This window comes from Hyla sarda, unplaced genomic scaffold (assembly GCF_029499605.1).
Source record: "Hyla sarda isolate aHylSar1 unplaced genomic scaffold, aHylSar1.hap1 scaffold_174, whole genome shotgun sequence".
Lineage (NCBI taxonomy): Eukaryota > Metazoa > Chordata > Amphibia > Anura > Hylidae > Hyla > Hyla sarda.
Window position 1 is genome coordinate 191,083 of NW_026608382.1, and position 26,704 is coordinate 217,786.

The 26,704-nt window shown below is 39.2% G+C and overlaps 1 protein-coding gene across 5 annotated transcripts in view; it reads left to right on the forward strand.

Annotated features, from left to right (window-relative positions):
* Window positions 1–26,704, forward strand: part of LOC130312937 (hydroperoxide isomerase ALOXE3-like) — a 76,979-nt gene that overhangs the window by 44,034 nt on the left and 6,241 nt on the right. For 4 of the 5 annotated variants that reach the window (XM_056552633.1, XM_056552630.1, XM_056552631.1 and 1 more), the window contains 9 exons: window positions 17,455–17,611; window positions 18,766–18,970; window positions 20,159–20,240; window positions 20,342–20,464; window positions 20,852–20,955; window positions 24,810–24,982; window positions 25,059–25,205; window positions 25,860–26,063; window positions 26,437–26,523. In XM_056552633.1, coding sequence (XP_056408608.1) covers window positions 17,474–17,611; window positions 18,766–18,970; window positions 20,159–20,240; window positions 20,342–20,464; window positions 20,852–20,955; window positions 24,810–24,982; window positions 25,059–25,205; window positions 25,860–26,063; window positions 26,437–26,523 — 1,263 coding nt within the window. In that variant the 5' untranslated portion in view covers window positions 17,455–17,473. Of the gene's footprint in view, window positions 1–13,336; window positions 13,437–17,454; window positions 17,612–18,765; window positions 18,971–20,158; window positions 20,241–20,341; window positions 20,465–20,851; window positions 20,956–24,809; window positions 24,983–25,058; window positions 25,206–25,859; window positions 26,064–26,436; window positions 26,524–26,704 lie in introns of those variants that run through there. The other variant, XM_056552632.1, reaches the window with a different exon arrangement.

A 26,704-nucleotide genomic window follows, 5' to 3' on the forward strand; every position in this document is an offset into this window, starting at 1 on the left:
CTGTCCCCCTCCTCTGGACTCCTCTGTCCCCCTCCTCTGGACTCCTCTGTCCCCCTCCTCTGGACTCCTCTGTCCCCCTCTTCCGGACTCCTCTGTCCCCTCCAGGCTCATCTGTTCTCCTCCAGACCCCTGTAGACTCCAGACTCCTTTTCCTCCCTGTTGATCTGTAATCACCCTTTGATCATTTAGACTTGTATTGCTGCATTTGTTCTTATGCATTATTTGTCTACCTTGCCTCAAGTGTTGCTATTAACCTGTTGGGGACTAAGGGCGTACAGGTACGCACTTGCTCCCTGGTACTTAAGGACCAAGGGTGTACCTGTACGCCCGTGGGAATTCTGGTCCCCGCTGCGCATCAGCAGCCATCCCAGGACATCACAGCCCCCCCCCCCCCCCCTTGTTGGCGATCGCTGTGATTCACTGGTCAATTCAATTCACAGCTTTTTCCGTCCGATCCAACCCAATCACCCAAAAAATAACGGTGGTCGGTGCTGTCAGAGAGGTGGGGTGCCACCTCCTCCTATCCCCTGCCATTGGTCGTTCAGGACTGACCAACCTATGGCAGGAGGGTCAGGCAGTTCAAAAGTCTTAATCCCCGGCTCTGCCCGCCCCTGGAAGTCTGGGCAGAGCGGGGTTGCCATGGTGATGGCTGGCTGGCTGCGGGGTACCTGACTGCGTTGGTGGCGAGCATGACTGGCGGGAGCGGCAGCAACGGCGCATGTGACCGGCAGGGACGGCGCAGTCGGGCCACAGTCTGAAGATCGAGGTGAGTGATCTTCAACTGTGGCCCCCTGGAAGTTTCAAAACTACACCTCCCAGCATGCCCAGATAGCCTTTGGCTGTCTGGGCATTTTGGAAGTTGTAGTTTTTCACCATCTGAAGGGCCACAGTTTAGAGATCACTATACAGTGGTCTCCAAACTGTAGCCCTCCAGATGCTGCAAAACTACAATTCTTAGCATGCTTAGACTGTCCAGGCATACTAGTTCTGCAACTCCCAACATGCCTCGACAGTCTGGGCATGCTGGGATTTGTAGATTTGAAACATCTGTAGAGCCACAGTTTGGAGACCACTACACAGTGGTCTCTAATCTCTGCCCCTACAGCTGTTGCATAACTGCAACTCCCAGCATGTATGGTCTGGGAGTTGTAGTTTTGCAACAGCGTGAGATATGCCCTCCCCCCCCCCCCCAAAAAAAAATAATAATATGTGCGTGTACAGGATACATTCACATGGGCGGAGATTTACAGTGAGTTTCCGCTGCAGTTCAAATGCCCAGCGGGAAACTCGCTGTGAACCCCCGCCCATGTGAATGTACCCTAAAAACACTACACTACACTAACATAAAATAAAGAGTAAAACACTACATATACAAACTTACCCCCACACAGTTACCCCCAAATCTTTAATTTAGTCCTCAAATGCACATGGCGCTCTCTCACTCCTGAGCCCTGTCGTATTTCAAGGAAACCGTTTACATATGGTGTATTTCCATACTCGGAAGAAATTGCTTTACAATTGTTGGGGGTCTCTTTCTCCTTTTTTACCCCTTATGAAAAGGAAAAGTTGGTGGCTACACCAGCATGTTAGTGTAAAAGTATAAAAAATGTACACTAACATGCTGGTGTTGCCCCATACTTTTCATTTTCATAAGAGGTAGAAGGGGGGGGGGGGAAGCTCTCCAAAATTTGTAAAACAATTTCTCCATATGTGGGTGTAAAATGCTCTGCGGGCGCACAACATGGCTCAGGAGTGAGAGTGCACTATGTACATTTGAGGCCTAAATTGGTGATTTGCACAGAGGTGGCTGATGGTTACAGCGGTTCTGACGTAAACGCAAAAATAAAACACGTCACCCCATTTTGGAAACTACACCCCTCGCGGAATGTAACAAGGGGTATAGTGAGCATTTACACCCCACAGATGTCTGACAGATTTTTGGAACAGTGGTCAGTGAAAATGAAAAATAAAATTTTCACTTTGTCCACTCACGACAGCACCACATGAGATTGCCCCCTATCTGCATAGGAACAGGATGCACAAGAGGTTAAAAAGGCCCCTCCCTCCATACTCCCTCAGTGTTTCCTGGTCCTATGGAGCAGTGGTGCAGAGAGGGCTGTACCTTTTTTTTCCTGCGGGCTGTGCGTGGTGGAATTCAGGCGGGGGAGTCGGTCGCCTTGGGCCTCCCTCTCCTCTTCACTGCACCGGGTCGTGGCCTGCTGGTGAGGTGCCTCTCCGGTACTAGATTCGGTTCCCTGCAGCGCTCCGGGGGTGTTTATGCAGGGGACCTAGTTCTTTGGCCGGCCCTGGTTCCCCTGGCCGGTTCTGGTGATGGTGTTGTGCGGGTGACGTCACGAGCAAGAGTGACGTAGCGCGCGCATACGTCTCCTGTGATTGGCCGGAGCCCGGTATTCCCACCTCCAAGAAGGCGGCGCTCCCCACCGGAGGACGCCGAGACGCTGATTCTGGAGGCGGGCGCCATTTTCAAAGCCCTGGGCAAGCCCAGGTCTATCCAACATCCTCTGGACACCATGGATAGTTCGGTCGCTGCCCCGCTCTGCATCTCTGGAGTGCACAGGATATGGCAACCCAGTAAGTAGCTGACCCATTGTGGGTACACTTACTTCTTTGGGGGGGGGGGTGTATTGTTTTAATAATTCCCTTTTCTTGTGGGTTCCCTCCTCTCCTTTTTGGGAGACAGGGAAGCCCCGGAGAAATCTGAGGATAAGAGTTCAAAGTTTCTACTGCTTAAAGGATATAATAAGCCCCTATGTAAATCAGTCTTTTTTGGAGGAACTTTGTTCTTTTATTAATTCTGAAGTTCAAACTTCTGTCGCTGCGACCCTGCCTAAGCTCAGTTGATTGATCCATCTCCACCGATTGAAAGAGCACCGCCATTCTTCAGGCGGAAATTTCCAAGCGGATTTTCCGATCACAAATTCTGAAGTGTGAATTTGTGAACAGAAACCCATTCACTACACTTATGCATTTTAGCAAGCAGAATTTCCACCTGCAATTTCAAAGCGGAATTGCAGGCGGAAATTCTGTAGTCTGAACCTAGCCTTACTTTCCAAGGAATATGTTCCAGATTTAAGTTTAATGAGGAAGATACGAAATTTTGGAACTAAATTCCCAAAAATTGATGTACGGGTATCTAAAGTGGTAAAGAAGACATCCTTACTTTTTGGGATAGCTCTCAACTTAAAAATCCTTTAGATCATAAGATGGATGGATTGTTAAAGAAATTGTGAGGTGCTGGGAGGTAGCACGGCTGTAGAATTGCCGCCCGCTCAGCACAGTTCCTCACATGGACAGAGGTGTCGACAGAGGGAACTGTGGTCAAACAGAAAAGATACAGCAGCTGATGAGTACTGGAAGGATTAAGAGTTTTTAAAACTCCTCTTCTGCTCATATTCAGTCCTGGGGGGGGGGGGGGAAGACTCACTCTATTTTGTCGCCAGTGGGCGAACATCCCCCCAAAAATTATATATATATCAGCTTATTCTGAACTCTTGGGAGTTCGGTTTCAGAATAGAGTTTGTCCTCCCTTCTCCTCAAAGATATCGAATTACAGATCTAGGATCAGAAAATGCAAACATGAGGCTATGCTCAGGTATAAATGATATGTTATCCCTTGGGGCTATTGTTCTGTTTCCTCAGCAAGAACAAGCCCTAGGACACTATTCCATCTTATTCCTAGTCCCAAAGCCCATCTTTTCCTTCAGAACTATTTTATAAATGTGAAGGGTCTGAACAAATGTATTACTTACATAAATTTTTAATGGAAACATTGAAATCTACCATACCACTATTCCAAAAAGACGCCTGGATGGAGACTATCGCTTTAAAAGACGCTTACTTCCATATTCCAATCCATGAGCCTCATCAGAAATGCCCCTTTGTTTTGTAGTCTGGTTAAACCAATTCCAATTCAAGCTCTGCCTTTTTCGAATGTCCTCGGCTCTGAGGATATTTACAAGTGTCATGGTAGAGGTTGTAGCCTCCCTAAGACTAGAAGGGGTCACCATCATCCCCGATCTAAACAATCTTTTGATCACTACAAATTCCTACTACTCGCTGTCTCTGGATGTCCAGTGGACAGTGTCATGCCTGTTGGATAATACATTTCCAGAAGTCGGATCTCTCTCCCTTCAGAACCAAGAGACTTCAGAGGTACAAAAAAAAACTTTCTTCCAGGAGAAAAAGTATCCTCCATTCAGCAGAAGATAAAAAGGGTATCGTAAACAAATCTATTACCTTAAAGGAAGCCATGTCCGTACGGGGGGTCCATGACTTCCTGCATACCAGCTGTACCCTGGTGTCAGTCTTTCCAGAACTCTTCAGTCACAAATCCTGAAGACCTGGGATCGCTCTGTTGTCACTAGAAAACAAGATGAAGATTCCTTTTTTTTTGTAAAGAAATCTCTAAGCTGGCAAACCCGAGTTTTTTCCTCGAATTTTCGAGAATTAAAAGCGATATTTAAAGCTTTAAAAAAATCTAGTGGGGAAGGGGGGGGGGGGGGGGTCTTCCACGTAGAGTTACTTCTCGGTCAATACTACAGCAGTGGCCTTCATCAATCATCAGAGTGGAACATAACATACACCCCTGAGAATTCTAGCAGAAAGGATATTCCAGAACAAAATGTGTTCTCTTTTTCTGCAGTACATCTAAAGTCTTTTTTCTCTCTGACACAATCTTGGGGTCTCCTGGAAATAGTTCTTTTTGCTTCTCTGAAGAATCGCAAAGTTCACCCAGAGAGAACCCAGAAGCGGTGGATGCTCTTCAACAGACATGGTTGTTCAATCCCGCTTATGCTTTTCCACCAATTCTTCTATCCCTGAGAGCTCTCCAGAACGTGAGACTAGGAATATAAAAATTCATCTTCATAGCCCAGATGTGGCCAAAGAGATGCTGGTTCAGTCTTCTAAAAGATCTGGTCATAGTGGAGCCCATTCTTCTTCCTCAGAGGGACGTTCTATTGTTCCAGGGCCCTCTATTACATTTCCTGCAGGATAGCTTTGATCTAGGTCATCTTAAAATAAAAATCCTTTTGAGCCTTATCGGAATCAACTATCGGGTTCCTTACCTGAAAACCTGTTTTTCTTGTGGCAAGAATATCTGCCAGAAGAGTAAGTGAAATCCAAGCCTTGGCTATTGATTATCCTTACCTTATTGTACTTGAAGATAAAATTATTCTAAAACCTAATCTTGCTTTTCTACCAAAGTTGTATCCAATTTTCATAGGTCTCAGGACATAGCTCTTCCCTCTTTCTGTGCAAGTCCCAAAAATAGAAAGAAGGAAGAATTCCATAATCTGGATGTCAGGAGAGTGGTCTTACACTATCTGGAGACCACTAGGACCTGGGGGGAAAGATTCTAACCCCTTTGTTCAGGATCAAGGAGAAAAAAAAATATATATTTTTAGATGGCTTAAAGGGGTACTACCGTGCTGACAACTTATCCCCTATCTAATCAGGCCACTTAGCGAACATCCGTTCTGGGTCTGATGACGGGGTCGGTGATCGTGATGTCACAGCTCCGCCCCCATGTGATGTCACGCACTGCCCCCTCAATGCAAATCCATGACAAGGGCGGAGCGTGGAGTCACATGGGGACGGAGCCGTGATCGGCAGTCATCAGACCCGGAGTAATGTTCGCTCAGGGGCCTGATGAGAGCGGGGTGCTGCATGCGAGATCGCGGGGGTCCCCAACGGCGGGACCCCACACGATCAGGCAACCTATCCCCTATCCTTTAGATAGGGGATAAGTTGTCAGCACGGTAGTACCCCTTTAAGTCAGCAATCAGTCATTCCTATACTGCTGCGGGTCAAGATGTTCCAGAGGCATCAAAGCTCATTCCACTAGGGCGGTTTCAGTCTCCTGGGCCAAGAGAGCTTCGGCTTCTATAGAACAGATATGCAGAGTGGTGACTTCTCCGCACACTTTCTTCAAGCATTATACACCGGATATGCCTCTTCTCAGGATCTTTGGTTTGGCCGAAAGGTGCTGCAGGCTGTGGTCCCTACCTAAAATGTACTTATTTGGTATGTCTCATGTGGTGCTGTCGTGAGTGGACGAAGTGAAAAATTGGAATAATGACTTACCGATAATTCCGTTTTCATGAGTCCATCACGACAGCACCTATCTATTCCCACCCCTATTTATATGTATCTGTGCATGTATATCTTATAACTGCTCTCTTAGTCATTTATAAACACTGAAGGAGTATGGAGGGAGGGGCCTTTTTAACCTCTCTTGTGCTTCCTATTCCTATGCAGATTGGGGGCAATCTCATGTGGTGCTGTCATGATGGACTCATGAACAACTAATTATAGGGAAGTCATAATTCCCATTTTTTTTCATTTGCTCAGCCCATTGTTCCAAAGATCTGTCAAACGTCAGTGGGGTGTAAATGCTCACTGTACCCCTTGTTAAATTCCGTGAGGGGTGTAGTTTCCGACATGGGGTCACATGTGGGGGGGGGTCCACTGTTCTGGCACCACGGGGGGCTTTCAACCAAATACTCTCTCCAAAATCCCATTGTCACTCCTTCCCTTCTGAGCCCTCTACTGCGCCCGCAGAGCACTTTACATCCACAAATGAGATATTTCCTTACTCAAAAGAAATGGGGTTAAATATTTTGGGGGACATTTTCACCTATTACCCCTTGTGAAAATGAAAAAATTTGGGGTAACAGCAGCATTTTAGTGAAAAAAATTAAGTTTTTAATTTTCACGTCCAACTTTATTGAAAATTCGTCAAACACCTGTGAGTGTTAAGGCTCACTATACCCCTTGTTGCATTCCTTGAGGGGTGTAGTTTCCCAAATAGTGTGCCATGTGGGGTGTTTTATATATATATATATATATATATATATTTTTTTTTTTTTGCTGTTCTGGCACCATAGGGGCTTCCTAAACGAGACCTGCCCGCCAAAAACCATTTCAGCTAAATTCGCTTTCCAAAAGCCAAATATCACTCCTTCCCTTCTGAGCCCTCTACTGCATCCACATATGAGGCATTTCCTTATTTTCTAACATAAAGACCCTCAAATCCACTTCAAAACTGAACTGGTCTCTGAAAAATTTTGATTTTGAAATCTACATGAAAAATTGGAAAATTGCTTCTAAACTTTGAAGCCTCTGATGTCTTGGAAAAAGTAAAAACATCTCAACTTTATGATGCAAACGTAATATATTGTATTTAATATAATAATATAAAGATATCTCCTGTATGATGGTGACATAATATATTGTATATAATAATATAAAGATATCTCCTGTATGATGGTGACATAATATATTGTATATAATAATATAAAGATATCTCCTGTATGATGGTGACATAATATATTGTATATAATAATATAAAGATATCTCCTGTATGATGGGGACATAATATATTGTATATAATATAATAATATAAAGATATCTCCTGTATGATGGGGACATAATATATTGTATATAATAATATAAAGATATCTCCTGTATGATGGGGACATAATATATTGTATATAATAATATAAAGATATCTCCTGTATGATGGTGACATAATATATTGTATATAATAATATAAAGATATCTCCTGTATGATGGGGACATAATATATTGTATATAATATAGAGATATCTCCTGTATGATGGGGACATAATATATTGTATATAATATAATAATATAAAGATATCTCCTGTATGATGGGGACATAATATATTGTATATAATAATATAAAGATATCTCCTGTATGATGGGGACATAATATATTGTATATAATAATATAAAGATATCTCCTGTATGATGGTGACATAATATATTGTATATAATAATATAAAGATATCTCCTGTATGATGGTGACATAATATATTGTATATAATAATATAAAGATATCTCCTGTATGATGGTGACATAATATATTGTATATAATAATATAAAGATATCTCCTGTATGATGGTGACATAATATATTGTATATAATATAATAATATAAAGATATCTCCTGTATGATGGTGACATAATATATTGTATATAATAATATAAAGATATCTCCTGTATGATGGGGACATAATATATTGTATATAATAATATAAAGATATCTCCTGTATGATGGTGACATAATATATTGTATATAATATAATAATATAAAGATATCTCCTGTATGATGGGGACATAATATATTGTATATAATATAATAATATAAAGATATCTCCTGTATGATGGAGACATAATATATTGTATATAATAATATAAAGATATCTCCTGTATGATGGAGACATAATATATTGTATATAATAATATAAAGATATCTCCTGTATGATGGGGACATAATATATTGTATATAATAATATAATGATATCTCCTGTATGATGGTGACATAATATATTGTATATAATAATATAATGATATCTCCTGTATGATGGTGACATAATATATTGTATATAATAATATAAAGATATCTCCTGTATGATGGAGACATAATATATTGTATATAATAATATAATGATATCTCCTGTATGATGGTGACATAATATATTGTATATAATAATATAATGATATCTCCTGTATGATGGTGACATAATATATTGTATATAATATAATAATATAAAGATATCTCCTGTATGATGGGGACATAATATATTGTATATAATAATATAAAGATATCTCCTGTATGATGGTGACATAATATATTGTATATAATATAATAATATAAAGATATCTCCTGTATGATGGGGACATAATATATTGTATATAATATAATAATATAAAGATATCTCCTGTATGATGGGGACATAATATATTGTATATAATAATATAAAGATATCTCCTGTATGATGGGGACATAATATATTGTATGTAATAATATAAAGATATCTCCTGTATGATGGGGACATAATATATTGTATATAATAATATAAAGATATCTCCTGTATGATGGTGACATAATATATTGTATATAATATAATAATATAAAGATATCTCCTGTATGATGGGGACATAATATATTGTATATAATATAATAATATAAAGATATCTCCTGTATGATGGGGACATAATATATTGTATATAATAATATAAAGATATCTCCTGTATGATGGGGACATAATATATTGTATATAATAATATAAAGATATCTCCTGTATGATGAGGACATAATATATTGTATATAATATAAAGATATCTCCTGTATGATGATGACATAATATATTGTATATAATAATATAATAATATAAAGATATCTCCTGTATGATGAGGACATAATATATTGTATATAATATAAAGATATCTCCTGTATGATGATGACATAATATATTGTATATAATAATATAAATATATCTCCTGTATGATGGAGACATAATATATTGTATATACTAATATAAAGATATCTCCTGTATGATGGTGACATAATATATTGTATATAATAATATAAAGATATCTCCTGTATGATGGTGACATAATATATTGTATATAATATAAAGATATCTCCTGTATGATGGTGACATAATATGTTGTATATAATAATATAAAGATATCTCCTGTATGATGGGGACATAATATATTGTATATAATAATATAAAGATATCTCCTGTATGATGGGGACATAATATATTGTATATAATAATATAAATATATCTCCTGTATGATGGGGACATAATATATTGTATATAATATAATAATATAAAGATATCTCCTGTATGATGGGGACATAATATATTGTATATAATATAATAATATAAAGATATCTCCTGTATGATGGGGACATAATATATTGTATATAATATAATAATATAAAGATATCTCCTGTATGATGGGGACATAATATATTGTATATAATAATATAAAGATATCTCCTGTATGATGGGGACATAATATTTTGTATATAATAATATAAAGATATCTCCTGTATGATGGTGACATAATATATTGTATATAATAATATAAAGATATCTCCTGTATGATGGGGACATAATATATTGTATATAATAATATAAAGATATCTCCTGTATGATGGTGACATAATATATTGTATATAATAATATAAAGATATCTCCTGTATGATGGGGACATAATATATTGTATATAATAATATAAAGATATCTCCTGTATGATGGGGACATAATATATTGTATATAATAATATAAAGATATCTCCTGTATGATGGTGACATAATATATTGTATATAATAATATAAAGATATCTCCTGTATGATGGTGACATAATATATTGTATATAATATAATAATATAAAGATATCTCCTGTATGATGGGGACATAATATATTGTATATAATATAATAATATAAAGATATCTCCTGTATGATGGGAACATAATATATTGTATATAATATAATAATATAAAGATATCTCCTGTATGATGGGGACATAATGTATTGTATATAATAATATAAAGATATCTCCTGTATGATGGTGACATAATATATTGTATATAATATAATAATATAAAGATATCTCCTGTATGATGGGGACATAATGTATTGTATATAATAATATAAAGATATCTCCTGTATGATGGTGACATAATATATTGTATATAATAATATAAAGATATCTCCTGTATGATGGGGACATAATATTTTGTATATAATAATATAAAGATATCTCCTGTATGATGGGGACATAAGATGTTGTATATAATAATATAAAGATATCTCCTGTATGATGGTGACATAATATATTGTATATAATAATATAAAGATATCTCCTGTATGATGGCGACATAATATATTGTATATAATAATATAAAGATATCTCCTGTATGATGGTGACATAATATATTGTATATAATAATATAAAGATATCTCCTGTATGATGGGGACATAATATATTGTATATAATATAATAATATAAAGATATCTCCTGCATGATGGTGACATAATATATTGTATATAATAATATAAAGATATCTCCTGTATGATGGGGACATAATATATTGTATATAATAATATAAAGATATCTCCTGTATGATGGTGACATAATATATTGTATATAATAATATAAAGATATCTCCTGTATGATGGGGACATAATATATTGTATATAATAATATAAAGATATCTCCTGTATGATGGGGACATAATATATTGTATATAATAATATAAAGATATCTCCTGTATGATGGGGACATAATATATTGTATATAATAATATAAAGATATCTCCTGTATGATGGTGACATAATATATTGTATATAATATAATAATATAAAGATATCTCCTGTATGATGGGGACATAATATATTGTATATAATAATATAAAGATATCTCCTGTATGATGGGGACATAATATATTGTATATAATAATATAAAGATATCTCCTGTATGATGGTGACATAATATATTGTATATAATATAATATAATAATATAAAGATATCTCCTGTATGATGGGGACATAATATATTGTATATAATATAATAATATAAAGATATCTCCTGTATGATGGGGACATAATATATTGTATATAATATAATAATATAAAGATATCTCCTGTATGATGGGGACATAATATATTGTATATAATATAAAGATATCTCCTGTATGATGGGGACATAATATATTGTATATAATAATATAAAGATATCTCCTGTATGATGGGGACATAATATATTGTATATAATAATATAAAGATATCTCCTGTATGATGGGGACATAATATATTGTATATAATAATATAAAGATATCTCCTGTATGATGGTGACATAATATATTGTATATAATAATATAAAGATATCTCCTGTATGATGGGGACATAATATATTGTATATAATAATATAAAGATATCTCCTGTATGATGGTGACATAATATATTGTATATAATAATATAAAGATATCTCCTGTATGATGGGGACATAATATATTGTATATAATAATATAAAGATATCTCCTGTATGATGGGGACATAATATATTGTATATAATAATATAAAGATATCTCCTATATGATGGGGACATAATATATTGTATATAATAATATAGAGATATCTCCTGTATGATGGGGACATAATATATTGTATATAATAATATAAAGATATCTCCTGTATGATGGTGACATAATATATTGTATATAATAATATAAAGATATCTCCTGTATGATGGGGACATAAAATATTGTATATAATAATAATATAAAGATATCTCCTGTATGATGGGGACATAATATATTGTATATAATAATATAAAGATATCTCCTGTATGATGGGGACATAATATATTGTATATAATATAATAATATAAAGATATCTCCTGTATGATGGTGACATAATATATTGTATATAATATAATGATATAAAGATATCTCCTGTATGATACAAATATAAAGTAGACATATTGTATATGTGAAACAATATAGAATTTATTTGGAATATCCATTTTCCTTACAAGCAGAAAGCTTCAAAGTTAGAAAAAATGCAAAATTTTCAAAATGTTCATGACATTTTTGAATTTTTCCCCAAGAAATGACACAAGTATTGACGAAAATTTACCACTAACATAAAGTAGAAAATGTCACGAAAAAATTATCTCTGAATCAAATTCATAAGTAAAAGCATCAGAGTTATTAATGCTTAAAGTGACAGAGGTCAGATGTGCAAAAAATGCTCTGGTCCTTAAGGTCATAATGGGCTCCGTCCCCAAGGGGTTAAGTGTTACTGCTCTGTGTAATGTTTATATTGGAGGTTTGTATGCGATGCGGAGAGTCTTGTGCCACATACATTAAACAGCTGTGGGGTGAGTATATTTGTGTTCTGTATAGGGGGGAGGTAAGAAGCTGTCAGACACCTCTGGCCCTGCAGGACTTTACCCTCCAGGCTCTACCCGCCATCCCTCTCTGATCTCCAGAGTTTTCATCACCGTTGTACAAAGAAGCAGGGAAAGCAGCCGGAGCCCAAAACTTATTTATTTGGTTTTTTATTATCGCATCCAGGTATGCAAATGGCCCCTTGGATAGCCCAGCCCCCCCAACAAATGCCTATTGTGCCTGATGACCAGTCCAGTCCTGGGGGCAATTAATTTGTGGGGATGCATGGTGAGGGCATTATGTAGGGATGACCATGGCCCCCTTCCCCCCCCCCCCCCCCTCCAGTAACGCCATTGATCTAGGCCTCTACATGTTTTATTCACCCAGGGACATGATATTACACGAAAGCTGCACCTCCAGGTAAATAAATATATGGTCATCCGCTTACAAGCACCAAACCCCAAGGCTCAGAGTCCTCAAATACACGATTGTCTTCTGACTACAAATCCTGAGGCAAAAAGAAGTTGGCAGAAGTAAGGAGGTGAGTATCTCTGTGTATTGGGAGGTGACAGTATCTGGATTCTAATATAAAAGAAGTCACCCAGGTCTGTACAGAGCACGAACGTGAGCGGAGGTCCTCCTGACTGAGACCACGTATAATCCTCTGCCGGAGATCCCGTGACCACCGTACTGATAGGTATGTGCCAGATCACACTACATATTGGGGTCTCCTGGGATCTGTCGTGTCCTTCATACAGTGAACTATTGATCTATTTATACCCAGGACTGTATATATAACAAGGAGGAGACCTAATAATATATATATCAGGACAGTACAGAGATCTCTCCATGATCTATGTATACCCAGGACTGTATATATAACAAGGAGGAGACCTAATAATATATATAATATATCAGGGGACAGTACAGAGATCTCTCCATGATCTATTTATACCCAGGACTGTATATATAACATGGTGACCTAATAATATATATATATATATATATATATATATATATATATATATATAATATAACAGGACAGAGATCTCTCCATGATCTATTTATACCCAGGACTGTATATATAACAAGGAGGTGACCTAATAATATATATAATATATCAGGACAGTACAGAGATCTCTCCATGATCTATTTATACCCAGGACTGTATATATAACAAGGAGGTGACCTAATAATATATATAATATATCAGGACAGTACAGAGATCTCTCCATGATCTATTTATACCCAGGACTGTATATATAACAAGGAGGTGACCTAATAATATATATAATATATCAGGACAGTACAGAGATCTCTCCATGATCTATTTATACCCAGGACTGTATATATAACAAGGAGGTGACCTAATAATATATATATATAATATCAGGACAGTACAGAGATCTCTCCATGATATATTTATACCCAGGACTGTATATATAACAAGGAGGTGACCTAATAACTATGTATAAATATATCAGGACAGTACAGAGATCTCTCCATGATCTATTTATACCCAGGACTGTATATATAACAAGGAGGTGACCTAATAATATATATAATATATCAGGACAGTACAGAGATCTCTCCATGATCTATTTATACCCAGGACTGTATATATAACAAGGAGGTGACCTAATAAGATATATAATATATCAGGACAGTACAGAGATCTCTCCATGATCTATTTATACCCAGGACTGTATATATAACAAGGAGGTGACCTAATAATATATATAATATATCAGGACAGTACAGAGATCTCTCCATGATCTTTTTATACCCAGGACTGTATATATAACAAGGAGGAGACCTAATAATATATATAATATATCAGGGGACAGTACAGAGATCTCTCCATGATCTATTTATACCCAGGACTGTATATATAACATGGTGACCTAATAATATATATAATATATCAGGACAGTACAGAGATCTCTCCATGATCTTTTTATACCCAGGACTGTATATATAACAAGGAGGTGACCTAATAATATATATATATAATATATCAGGGGACAGTACAGAGATCTCTCCACGATCTATTTATACCCAGGACTGTATATATAACAAGGAGGAGACCTAATAATATATATAATATATCAGGACAGTACAGAGATCTCTCCATGATCTATGTATACCCAGGACTGTATATATAACAAGGAGGAGACCTAATAATATATATAATATATCAGGACAGTACAGAGATCTCTCCATGATCTATTTATACTCAGGACTGTATATATAACAAGGAGGTGACCTAATAATATATATAATATATCAGGACAGTATAGAGATCTCTCCATGATCCATTTATACCCAGGACTGTATATATAACAAGGGGGTGACCTAATAAGATATATAATATATCAGGACAGTCCAGAGATCTCTCGATGATCTATATATACCCAGGACTTTATATATAACAAGGAGGTGACCTAATAATATATATAATATATCAGGACAGTACAGAGATCTCTCCATGATCTATTTATACCCAGGACTGTATATATAGCAAGGAGGTGACCTAATAATATATATAATATATCAGGACAGTACAGAGATCTCTCCATGATCTATTTATACCCAGGACTGTATATATAACAAGGAGGTGACCTAATAATATATATAATATATCAGAACAGTACAGAGATCTCTCCATGATCTATTTATACCCAGGACTGTATATATAACAAGGAGGTGACCTAATAAGATATATAATATATCAGGACAGTCCAGAGATCTCTCGATGATCTATATATACCCAGGACTGTATATATAACAAGGAGGTGACCTAATAATATATATAATATATCAGGACAGTACAGAGATCTCTCCATGATCTATTTATACCCAGGACTGTATATATAGCAAGGAGGTGACCTAATAATATATATAATATATCAGGACAGTACAGAGATCTCTCCATGATCTATTTATACCCAGGACTGTATATATAACAAGGAGGTGACCTAATAATATATATATAATATATCAGGACAGTACAGAGATCTCTCCATGATCTATTTATACCCAGGACTGTATATATAGCAAGGAGGTGACCTAATAATATATATAATATATCAGGACAGTACAGAGATCTCTCCATGATCTATTTATACCCAGGACTGTATATATAACAAGGAGGTGACCTAATAATATATATAATATATCAGCACAGTACAGAGATCTCTCCATGATCTATTATACCCAGGACTGTATATATAACAAGTAGGTGACCTAATAATATATATAATATATCAGGACAGTGCAGAGATCTCTCCATGATCTATTTATACCCAGGACTGTATATATAACAAGGAGGTGACCTAATAATATATATAATAAATCAGCACAGTACAGAGATCTCTCCATGATCTATTATACCCAGGACTGTATATATAACAAGGTGACCTAATAATATATATAATATATCAGGACAGTACAGAGATCTCTCCATGATCTATATATACCCAGGACTGTATATATAACAAGGAGGAGACCTAATAATATATATATAATATATCAGGACAGTACAGAGATCTCTCCATGATCTATTTATACCCAGGAGTGTATATATAACAAGGGGGCATCCTCTACGACTAGAGGAAAGAAGGTTTCTACACCAGCACAGACGGGATTCTTTACTGTAAGAGCAGTGAGACTATGGAATTCTCTCCCGGAGGAGGTGTCATGGTGAACTCTGTAAAATAATATAAAAATGGTCTGGATTTATTTTTGGAGAGTAATACCATTACAGGTTATGTATATTAGATTTATAGGGCCAGAACGTTGATACAGGGATTTATTCTGATATTTGAAGTCGGGAAGGAATTTTTACCTCTAGTAGGAGGGTTTTTTGCCTCCTCTGGATCAGTAGGGACTCATTAGGGTTATAGGTTGAACTTGATGGACTCTGGTCTTTTTTCAACCTTATGTACTATGTTACTATCCATCTCCCTGCCCATTCCGGTCATTAGATATAGAGCTGTACTGTAGTGGACCACAAACACCAGCACCAGCATACACTTTACATATCTGACCTCAATATTAGGACCCCTCTGTGCCCTACAGACGTGCCAGGCCCCTTTCGATCCCTTTGTTCCTTCCAGACCCATCTTTCCCCACCAGTTGTCATATTTTGATGTAGCAGAGGACATCATGCTGTGGTCTGGATGAATCCACATGGGTCAGAACTTCTGAAAATGTTACCTGTGTATAGGGATAAGATCCATGGAGAATCTTAATCTGCATGTAAATTTGTAAGGTTTTTGCTGCGTATTTGTGACCGATCTGCATAAAAATATTTTGATGGAATCCCCCAAATGGGGCGTCTTCAGTCTGAGCGCCTGGGGCAGAGCGATCTGTAAATACAGCCCTGCAGATGCGGAGCATAGGTTTCCACACAGGTTTTTTCATTTTTTTTCTTTTCATTTTGCTTTAAAAATCTTACACTGCAGAAGTGTATTCAAAGGGAATGGGAAATATATAGGAAGGACATATACTTCTCCATCCTACTGGATCCACTTCTGACTTTGGCTCAAAAACTGCATTGGTAGTTTTCCAAAAAAGGGCCAGAAAAAAAACCTGTTTGGAAAGCTAGCCTTTAGGGTCCAGGAACTAGGGTCCTAATACAAAGAGGGATTATATGCCAAATGATACACTCAAATTATTATACTATATATTATTTTATTTCCACCCCTTCACAGTACAGAATCCAATAAAAACATGGAACTCTACACGGTGACAGTGGCCACAGGAAGTGACATCTTTGCAGGAACCATCGACACCATCGCCATCAGCCTTGTGGGGATGAATGGAGAAAGCACTAAACAGGACCTCTCCCACCTATTGTTACCTGGAACGGTAAGTTTATTGTGCAAGCCCTAGTCAGAACAAGCTCCAATCTACGTAGTCCTATGGAGGCCAAGTCACAGTTGACTTTTAGTCTACTTCATCCTTGCCTAAGTGAGCATATATCATGATCAGCAGGTCACCATGGACCCCTTACGTCCCGAGGGGTCCCTGGCACTTCTCAGTTTTCAGGGCAAAGAGGAGGACTAGAACTGATCCCTGAGGAACTACAACAGTAAAGGAAGAGGGATGAAAATTTGAGCCGGCAAAGAGTGGTCAAAGATGTAGAAAACAGAGAGAGAAAGGTGTTCATAAGGCCAAGAGAGTGGAGCATACTGAGGAGGAGGTGGTAATTTACTGGGTCCAATGATGAGGAGGGATTGAGGAGAACCAATAGAATTGTGATTGTCCGGTTCAGTCATCAGTAGGTCACTTCTGTAGAGTATAAAGTGTGGATCAAGACTAAAAGATTCATGAAGAGACATCGAAGGTAATACAAAAATAGGCAAAGTTTTTAGAGATGGTGAGGAGATCACAAATAGGTCAGCAGATGAAAAGGACCAGCTCAGAGATCACGAGGAGATCACAGATGGGTCAGGAGATGAAAAGGACCGGCCCAGAGATGGTGAGGAGATCACAGATAGGTCAGGAGATGAAAAGGACCGGCCCAGAGATGAGGAGGAGATCACAGATAGGTCAGGAGATGAAAAGGACCGGCCCAGAGATGAGGAGGAGATCACAGATAGGTCAGGAGATGAAAAGGACCCGCCCAGCGATATGGAGGAGCTCACAGGTCAGGAGATGAAAAGGACCGGCCCAGAGATGACGAGGAGATCACAGATAGGTCAGGAGATGAAGAGGACCGGCCCAGAGACTGTTCTTCAGTAATGTGGTAGAAGGGAAAGATACCATAAGAAAGAGAGAGGTGAGATATTATAGAGAGAGGATGGATGAGATGTGAGGGGATAGGGTCACTAATGTAGCCAGTAGGGTGAGAGGAGCCTGGAGACAACCTCTGTTACTGGGTCAAGGCTGGATGTGAAGACGAGAACAGGGTTAAGGGGAAGGGATTGATGATACTGGGGTCTGGGGAATCAAGTCACAATTAAAATAGATCAAATCCAACATATGTGGGGTCCATGTTCACCCTCTTTCTGCCTCAACAGGTGTCTGACTATGAGGTGGAGACTGAACAGGATCTTGGGAAGCTGCTGTCTGTGAACCTCTACAAAGAGACTTATCTGTTCCCAGTCCAAGACGCCTGGTACGTCAAGTACATCAATGTCACCTCCCCCGATGGGAAGCTCTACCAGTTCCCTGTGTACGAGTGGATCGACGGCCAAACCAGTGTGGTGTTCCCTGAGGGGACAGGTCGGTAATCCTGAGAATAGACTCACTGCTCTTACAGTATAGACTCCATAGTGTGACAGCTCTTACAGTATAGACTCCATAGTGTGACCGCTCTTACAGTATAGACTCCATAGTGTGACAGCTCTTACAGTATAGACTCCATAGTGTGACCGCTCTTACAGTATAGACTCCATAGTGTGACCTCTCTTACAGTATAGACTCCATAGCGTGACTGCTCTTACAGTATAGACTCCATAGCGTGACTGCTCTTACAGTATAGACTCCATAGTGTGACCTCTCTTACAGTATAGACTCCATAGTGTGACCTCTCTTACAGTATAGACTCCATAGTGTGACCTCTCTTACAGTATAGACTCCATAGTGTGACCTCTCTTACAGTATAGACTCCATAGTGTGACTGCTCTTATAGTATAGACTCCATAGTGTGACCTCTCTTACAGTATAGACTCCATAGTGTGACTGCTCTTATAGTATAGACTCCATAGTGTGACCTCTCTTACAGTATAGACTCCATAGTGTGACCTCTCTTACAGTATAGACTCCATAGTGTGACTGCTCTTATAGTATAGACTCCATAGTGTGACCTCTCTTACAGTATAGACTCCATAGTGTGACTGCTCTTATAGTATAGACTCCATAGTGTGACCTCTCTTACAGTATAGACTCCATAGTGTGACTTCTCTTACAGTATAGACTCCATAGTGTGACCTCTCTTACAGTATAGACTCCATAGTGTGACCGCTCTTACAGTATAGACTCCATAGTGTGACCGCTCTTACAGTATAGACTCCATAGTGTGACTGCTCTTACAGTATAGACTCCATAGTGTGACTGCTCTTACAGTATAGACTCCATAGTGTGACTGCTCTTACAGTATAGACTCCATAGTGTGACTGCTCTTACAGTATAGACTCCATAGTGTGACCTCTCTTACAGTATAGACTCCATAGTGTGACCTCTCTTACAGTATAGACTCCATAGTGTGACCTCTCTTACAGTATAGACTCCATAGTGTGACCGCTCTTACAGTATAGACTCCATAGTGTGACCGCTCTTACAGTATAGACTCCATAGTGTGACTGCTCTTACAGTATAGACTCCATAGTGTGACTGCTCTTACAGTATAGACTCCATAGTGTGACTGCTCTTACAGTATAGACTCCATAGTGCGATCTGTTCTTCTTTCAGGGACTATATTATCCATTGGCTCCAATAACGCCATCATGGGTCAAAGGACAGAAGAGCTGAAGAAGGTTAGAGAAATATATAAGTAAGTGACCCCACCCAAACACAGGATGACTATGAGGTATAAATTGGGGTCCCCAGTATCACCCCCTACATTTGTGTCTAATTTTGGTGTTTTCTTTGTAGGTGGAAGATGATGTTTGAAGGGTCTCCATACTGCATCGATGCTGACACCCCTGATGATCTTCCCATAAATGAAAAGTACTCCAACCTCAAGCTCGGCAGCTTAGGCTTCACCTTTATCCTGTCGTAGGTTTTCAGTAAACCTGAGAATATAACTTAATTATTAATTACGGTTCTCCTAATCATCCATAGTTGAGAGATGACCCTGCTTTTTATGATGATGACCACGGTGGAGATTATATACAATAGAGACATAGGGGAGATTTATCAAACCTGTGCGGAGGAAAAGTTGAGCAGTTGCCTATAGCAACCAATCAGATCGCTTCTTTCATTTTTGGAAAGGCCTCTGAAAAATGAAATAAGTGATCTGATTGGTTGCTATGGGCAACTTTTCCTCTGCACAGGTTTTTAAACCTGCCCCATAATCCTGTCCTTCTGTCCTGACTGTATATCATGTTCTTGGGCTCCAGCTCTCACAGCCCCATGAACTCATCTGTATCGTCTTTCTTCTAGAAACATTGAAGTGGGACTGAAAGGTCTCACATCATCCACCGATTCCTGGAGAAATCTCGATGACATCAGGACGGTATTTTACTTCAACAGAACGGACGTTTCTGGTGAGTCTCCTCTATTCCACCTCATGTTATGATCCATGTGATCTCAGCTCTGGGTGACCTCCAGTCTTTCCCGAGTCCCAAAGGCTTCTTTTTGGAACTTTCATTTCTACTATATTTTTATATAAATATATCAGAGTGGAGTAAAGCAAATCTACAGTAAGATTCACCAAAACAGAATCTAATGAAATGGATATAAGCTAAAAAAAAAAAGTGATGGTCCAGCACTTGCAGGACTAGGGTATATGAATTACGAACAGGAGAAAGGACTGGGGTCTCCCGAAATAAAGTTGCCCCCGGTGGTGCAAAAAAAAATTCAATGAGACTTTACTCACCATCCAACACCGTTTTATTCAGTCATATGAAGGTGCAGGTGGGTATGTCTGCTGTGGAGGCAGGGGCAAACCGGAACAGGCTGTTTCACGCTAGACTGCAATTCTTTAAGCCGGTGTAACACTGGTTTGAAGAAGCGCAGTCACGCGTGAAAAAGCCTGTTCCGGTTTGCCCCTTCCTCCACAGGCGTAACCGCCTGCACCTTCATATGACTGAATAAAACATCCTTGGATGGGGAGTGCAGTCTCTTTTCTTTTTTTGCTTTGAAGTCTAATGAAATGGACATCAACATTATTATTAGAAATACATTAATGTTTGGAGACATAAAGAAAGATGGATGAAATAGAAACACATAACAAGACATTGTAGAGAATACAAGATGGGACATTGTAGAGGACACGAGATGGGACATTGTAGAGGAACACGAGATGGGACATTGTAGAGGACACGAGATGGGACATTGTAGAGGACACGAGATGGGACATTGTAGAGGAACACGAGATGGGACATTGTAGAGGAACACGAGATGGGACATTGTAGAGGAACACGAGATGGGACATTGTAGAGGACACACGAGATGGGACATTGTAGAGGACACGAGACTGGACATTGTAGAGGAACACGAGATGGGACATTGTAGAGGAACACGAGATGGGACATTGTAGAGGAACACGAGATGGGACTTTATTTATTCTTAGAATCTAAAGCAAAAAAAAAAACGGTCCACTCAGACCAACTAAAATTATTAAATATGTGGTCCTGGTGCGTAAAAATATGGGCATACCAGGAGCCACTATGCTTGTAATACCAATGTCCAATTGCTCCCACCAATCAGGAGACTTACAATAAATGGTCCATATAGATGCTAAAGGATAGGATAGGGGATGAGGTAGGATAAAGGGGGAATGGCCTAAGGGGGTGTAGGCCTATGGATGGCAGCCACTACCTACTCGCCCTTATTCTAGGTCCCTTCCACTACCCCTAAGCCTAGACGGAGTGAACGCCCTAAAAAGGACGGCCCCGTACAGGAACCTACCCCTCAATAAGCTCGCCTTACCCTGTGCTATAGACCACTGGGAGGCTCTCTGTCTCACTAAATAGGACTATCTTTCTCTTTGGATAGGAGAAGGATAGATAGGACCTATTGTCACCACAGTCTAGGGGTCCCACCAATAGTGTGGGTACAATAGAGTGAACATATATATATGTTGTCACGATGTTGGTAGTATGTCACTCAACTGATCTCATATGCATTGCTTGAAAACTCTGTATACAGGTGTTCGGGTATATACACTTATGTCATTCAAATGCACCACCTATTTATAAAGTTATGATACACTTTACATATGTCACTCAACCGATTCTATAAATAAGAGAAACTCCATACAAAAGGCATTCAGGTATATACACCTATGTCATATATATGCATAACTGATTTACAAAAATATTTTTTGCTTTAAATTCTAAGAATAAATAAAGTAAAATTTTTAGTGTTTGAATTTGGATTATAATTTTTGGCTTTGACACTAACTGTATCCAAGATTCAGTGATATTGAACACGAGATGGGACATTGTAGAGGAACACGAGATGGGACATTGTAGAGGACACGAGATGGGACATTGTAGAGGACACAAGATGGGACATTGTAGAGGACACGAGATGGGACATTGTAGAGGACACGAGATGGGACATTGTGGAGAACACGAGATGGGACATTGTAGAGGACACAAAATGGGACATTGTAGAGGACACGAGATGGGACATTGTAGAGGACACGAGATGGGACATTGTAGAGGAACACAAGATGGGACATTGTAGAGGAACACGAGATGGGGCATTGTAGAGGACACGAGATGGGACATTGTAGAGGACACAAGATGGGACATTGTAGAGAACACAAGATGGGACATTGTAGAGGAACACGAGATGGGACACTGTAGAGGACACGAGATGGGACATTGTAGAGGAATACAATATGGGACATTGTAGAGGAACACGAGATGGGACATTGTAGAGGACACAAGATGGGACATTGTAGAGGACACGAGATGGGACATTGTAGAGGACACGAGATGGGACATTGTAGAGGACACGAGATGGGACATTGTAGAGGACACGAGATGGGACATTGTAGAGGACACGAGATGGGACATTGTAGAGGACACGAGATGGGACATTGTAGAGGACACGAGATGGGACATTGTAGAGGACACGAGATGGGACATTGTAGAGGACACGAGATGGGACATTGTAGAGGACACGAGATGGGACATTGTAGAGGACACGAGATGGGACATTGTAGAGGACACGAGATGGGACATTGTAGAAAACACGAGATGGGACATTGTAGAGGACACGAGATGGGACATTGTAGAGGACACAAGATGGGACATTGTAGGAGGACACGAGATGGGACATTGTAGGAGGACACGAGATGGGACATTGTAGGAGGACACGAGATGGGACATTGTAGGAGGACACGAGATGGGACATTGTAGGAGGACACGAGATGGGACATTGTAGAGAACACGAGATGGGACATTGTAGAGGAACACGAGATGGGACATTGTAGAGGACACGAGATGGGACATTGTAGAGGAATACAATATGGGACATTGTAGAGGACACGAGATGGGACATTGTAGAGGAATACAATATGGGACATTGTAGAGGAACACGAGATGGGACATTGTAGAGGAATACAATATGGGACATTGTAGAGGAACACGAGATGGGACATTGTAGAGGACACGAGATGTGACATTGTAGAGGACACGAGATGGGACATTGTAGAGGACACGAGATGGGACATTGTAGAGGAATACAATATGGGACATTGTAGAGGAACACGAGGTGGGACATTGTAGAGGAACACGAGGTGGGACATTGTAGAGGACACAAGATGGGACATTGTAGAGGAACACGAGGTGGGACATTGTAGAGGAACACGAGGTGGGACATTGTAGAGGACACGAGATGGGACATTGTAGAGGACACGAGATGGGACATTGTAGAGGACACGAGATGGGACATTGTAGAGGACACAAGATGGGACATTGTAGAGGACACGAGATGGGACATTGTAGAGGAACACTAGATGGGACAAATAAAAATGAACAATATCTTATTCATGTCAGACTGTTGTTGTTTTTTGTGGCTGACTGGCTGTATGTTTATTATACTTGGCAGTCTGAATGGGGTTTATAGAAATCCATGTTCCTGCTATAGACATAACCCCAGATGGATGAAGTACATTTTTATTTGCAGAAATCTCTTCCACAAATCTGCTGAATGTGAATTTAGTCTTATACTAAATATCTAGATAACCCAGCACATCCCAATAGATCTAGGGTCTCTAGATTGATGGATGTAATGTGGACCCCGTATATGCGGTGAAGACCCTGGTCAGTCGATCTATTCCATCTGCTCTGATGCTACCACTATTTTGTATTATTAAATTTTGTGCTCGAGGCTGAAGAAGTCACATGATTTCATCTGCTATAAACCAGTTTTCATTCTCCAGATGAGGTCTCTAAGATCTGGAATGAGGACTCCTTCTTTGGTTACCAGTATCTGAATGGAGTTAACCCGATGCAGATTAGGAAATGCGAAAAACTGCCGGAGAACTTCCCTGTCAGTAACAGCATGGTGGCCGCATCTCTGGGGACCTCCACGGACCTCACTGAGGAGCTGAAGGTGAGAGGGTCCTGAGTGAGGACAGTGACTGCGGATAATGATCTGTATTATTAATGACCGTGCACTGATCTTACAGAACGGGAACATCTTCCTGGCTGATTACAAGATTCTCCAGGGAATTCCTGCAAACCCCTTGATTAATGGGAAGAAGCAATATATCGCTGCCCCCCTGTGTCTGCTGTGGAAGGACCCCAAGGACCAGCTGCTCCCCATTGCTATCCAGGTAAATCTTAAATCCATTTTACCCTCATTCTTAGTTCTCCTTCAATCAGTACATTCTAAAGATAAGGAAAGATAAAGGTGATGGCAGAAAATGTTGATTTGGACACAGGCTGAACAAAGCAATTTTTGGTGGCTCTAAATTATTGTAAAACATCAGTACATGGTGCTATCAGAAAGTTACATTTCCCCTTGGACACAGGCTGATGTATAACAGCGCTGTCTGAACACTTCCTTCTCTTGATGCAGAAAAATAACATTAGTATATATATATTAGTATATTATTGAATATTATTGGTGATTCAGACATTGCTCTCACTTACAGTAATTTCTGCCTCTTCCTTCCTGCTGTCATAAACTGTGAGAAATGTTTACGATTTCCTGGTTGGGTTGTTATTTAGATTCTATGACTTCACACTATGAGCCCCGGCCTATTGGACTTCTGGGTCACCAGATTTTGACCATTGGCCAGAACTTGTCCACCCTCCAGTATACAATGGATACTACAATTGTGTTGGCTACTACAACTCCCACCATTTTTGAAACGTTCATTGAGCCCGGTGAACAGACCTTTTCAAAAGTTTGCTCATCTGTAATTGACACTTTTTACTAATTTAATGGGATTTCCTGGTCTTCTTATCGTTGTCTTCTATTACAGTTGGGTCAGACTCCCGGAGAACAGACGCCGATTTTCCTGCCCAGTGACTCTGAGTGGGACTGGACCTTGGCCAAGATGTGGGTGCGCAATGCGGAGTTCCAGGTCCACCAGTCAGTCCATCATCTGCTCAACACCCATCTAATTGCTGAAGTGTTTAGCATGGCGACTCACCGGCAGCTGCCTCATAACCACCCACTGTACAAGGTGAGGAGCGAGAGGCGTCCACCCCATGGTCCTAAATAATACCGACACAGAGGACATGTAGGAGAACTAATGGAATCCAACTTAACCTATGACCCAATAATGTGATGGATCCATCAAATGCTCTGGTCCTGATACCTTTGATAGGTTGGTGGACATGACCCAGACATAGTAGAGAGGACAGGAGCCCCTGGACCACAGGAGTCCTCACAGATGAAGTCAGCCTCCAAGTATGGAGGGAAAGACCATCTACTGTATTACCCCTGGAGACATCGTCTGAGGGGGAAACATGTCCAAACTTCAGGATTTATTATTGTCTATATTGTACATTTTAGGAAACAGATTTATTTTCCATTATCCTGATTCTTTCTTCTAGGTCATTGTCCCTCATCTGCGCTACACTATGTACATCAACACTATCGCCAGAAATGAACTCTTTGGCCCTGGTGGCATTTTTGATCAAGTAAGATTATATTATATCAGTGATGTCATACAGGGGGCGGGGCTGTGATCACGTCATTATATAACTATTATATTATATCAGTGATGTCATACAGGGGGCGGGGCTGTGATCACGTCATTATATAACTATTATATTATATCAGTGATGTCATACAGGGGGTGGGGCTGTGATCATGTCATTA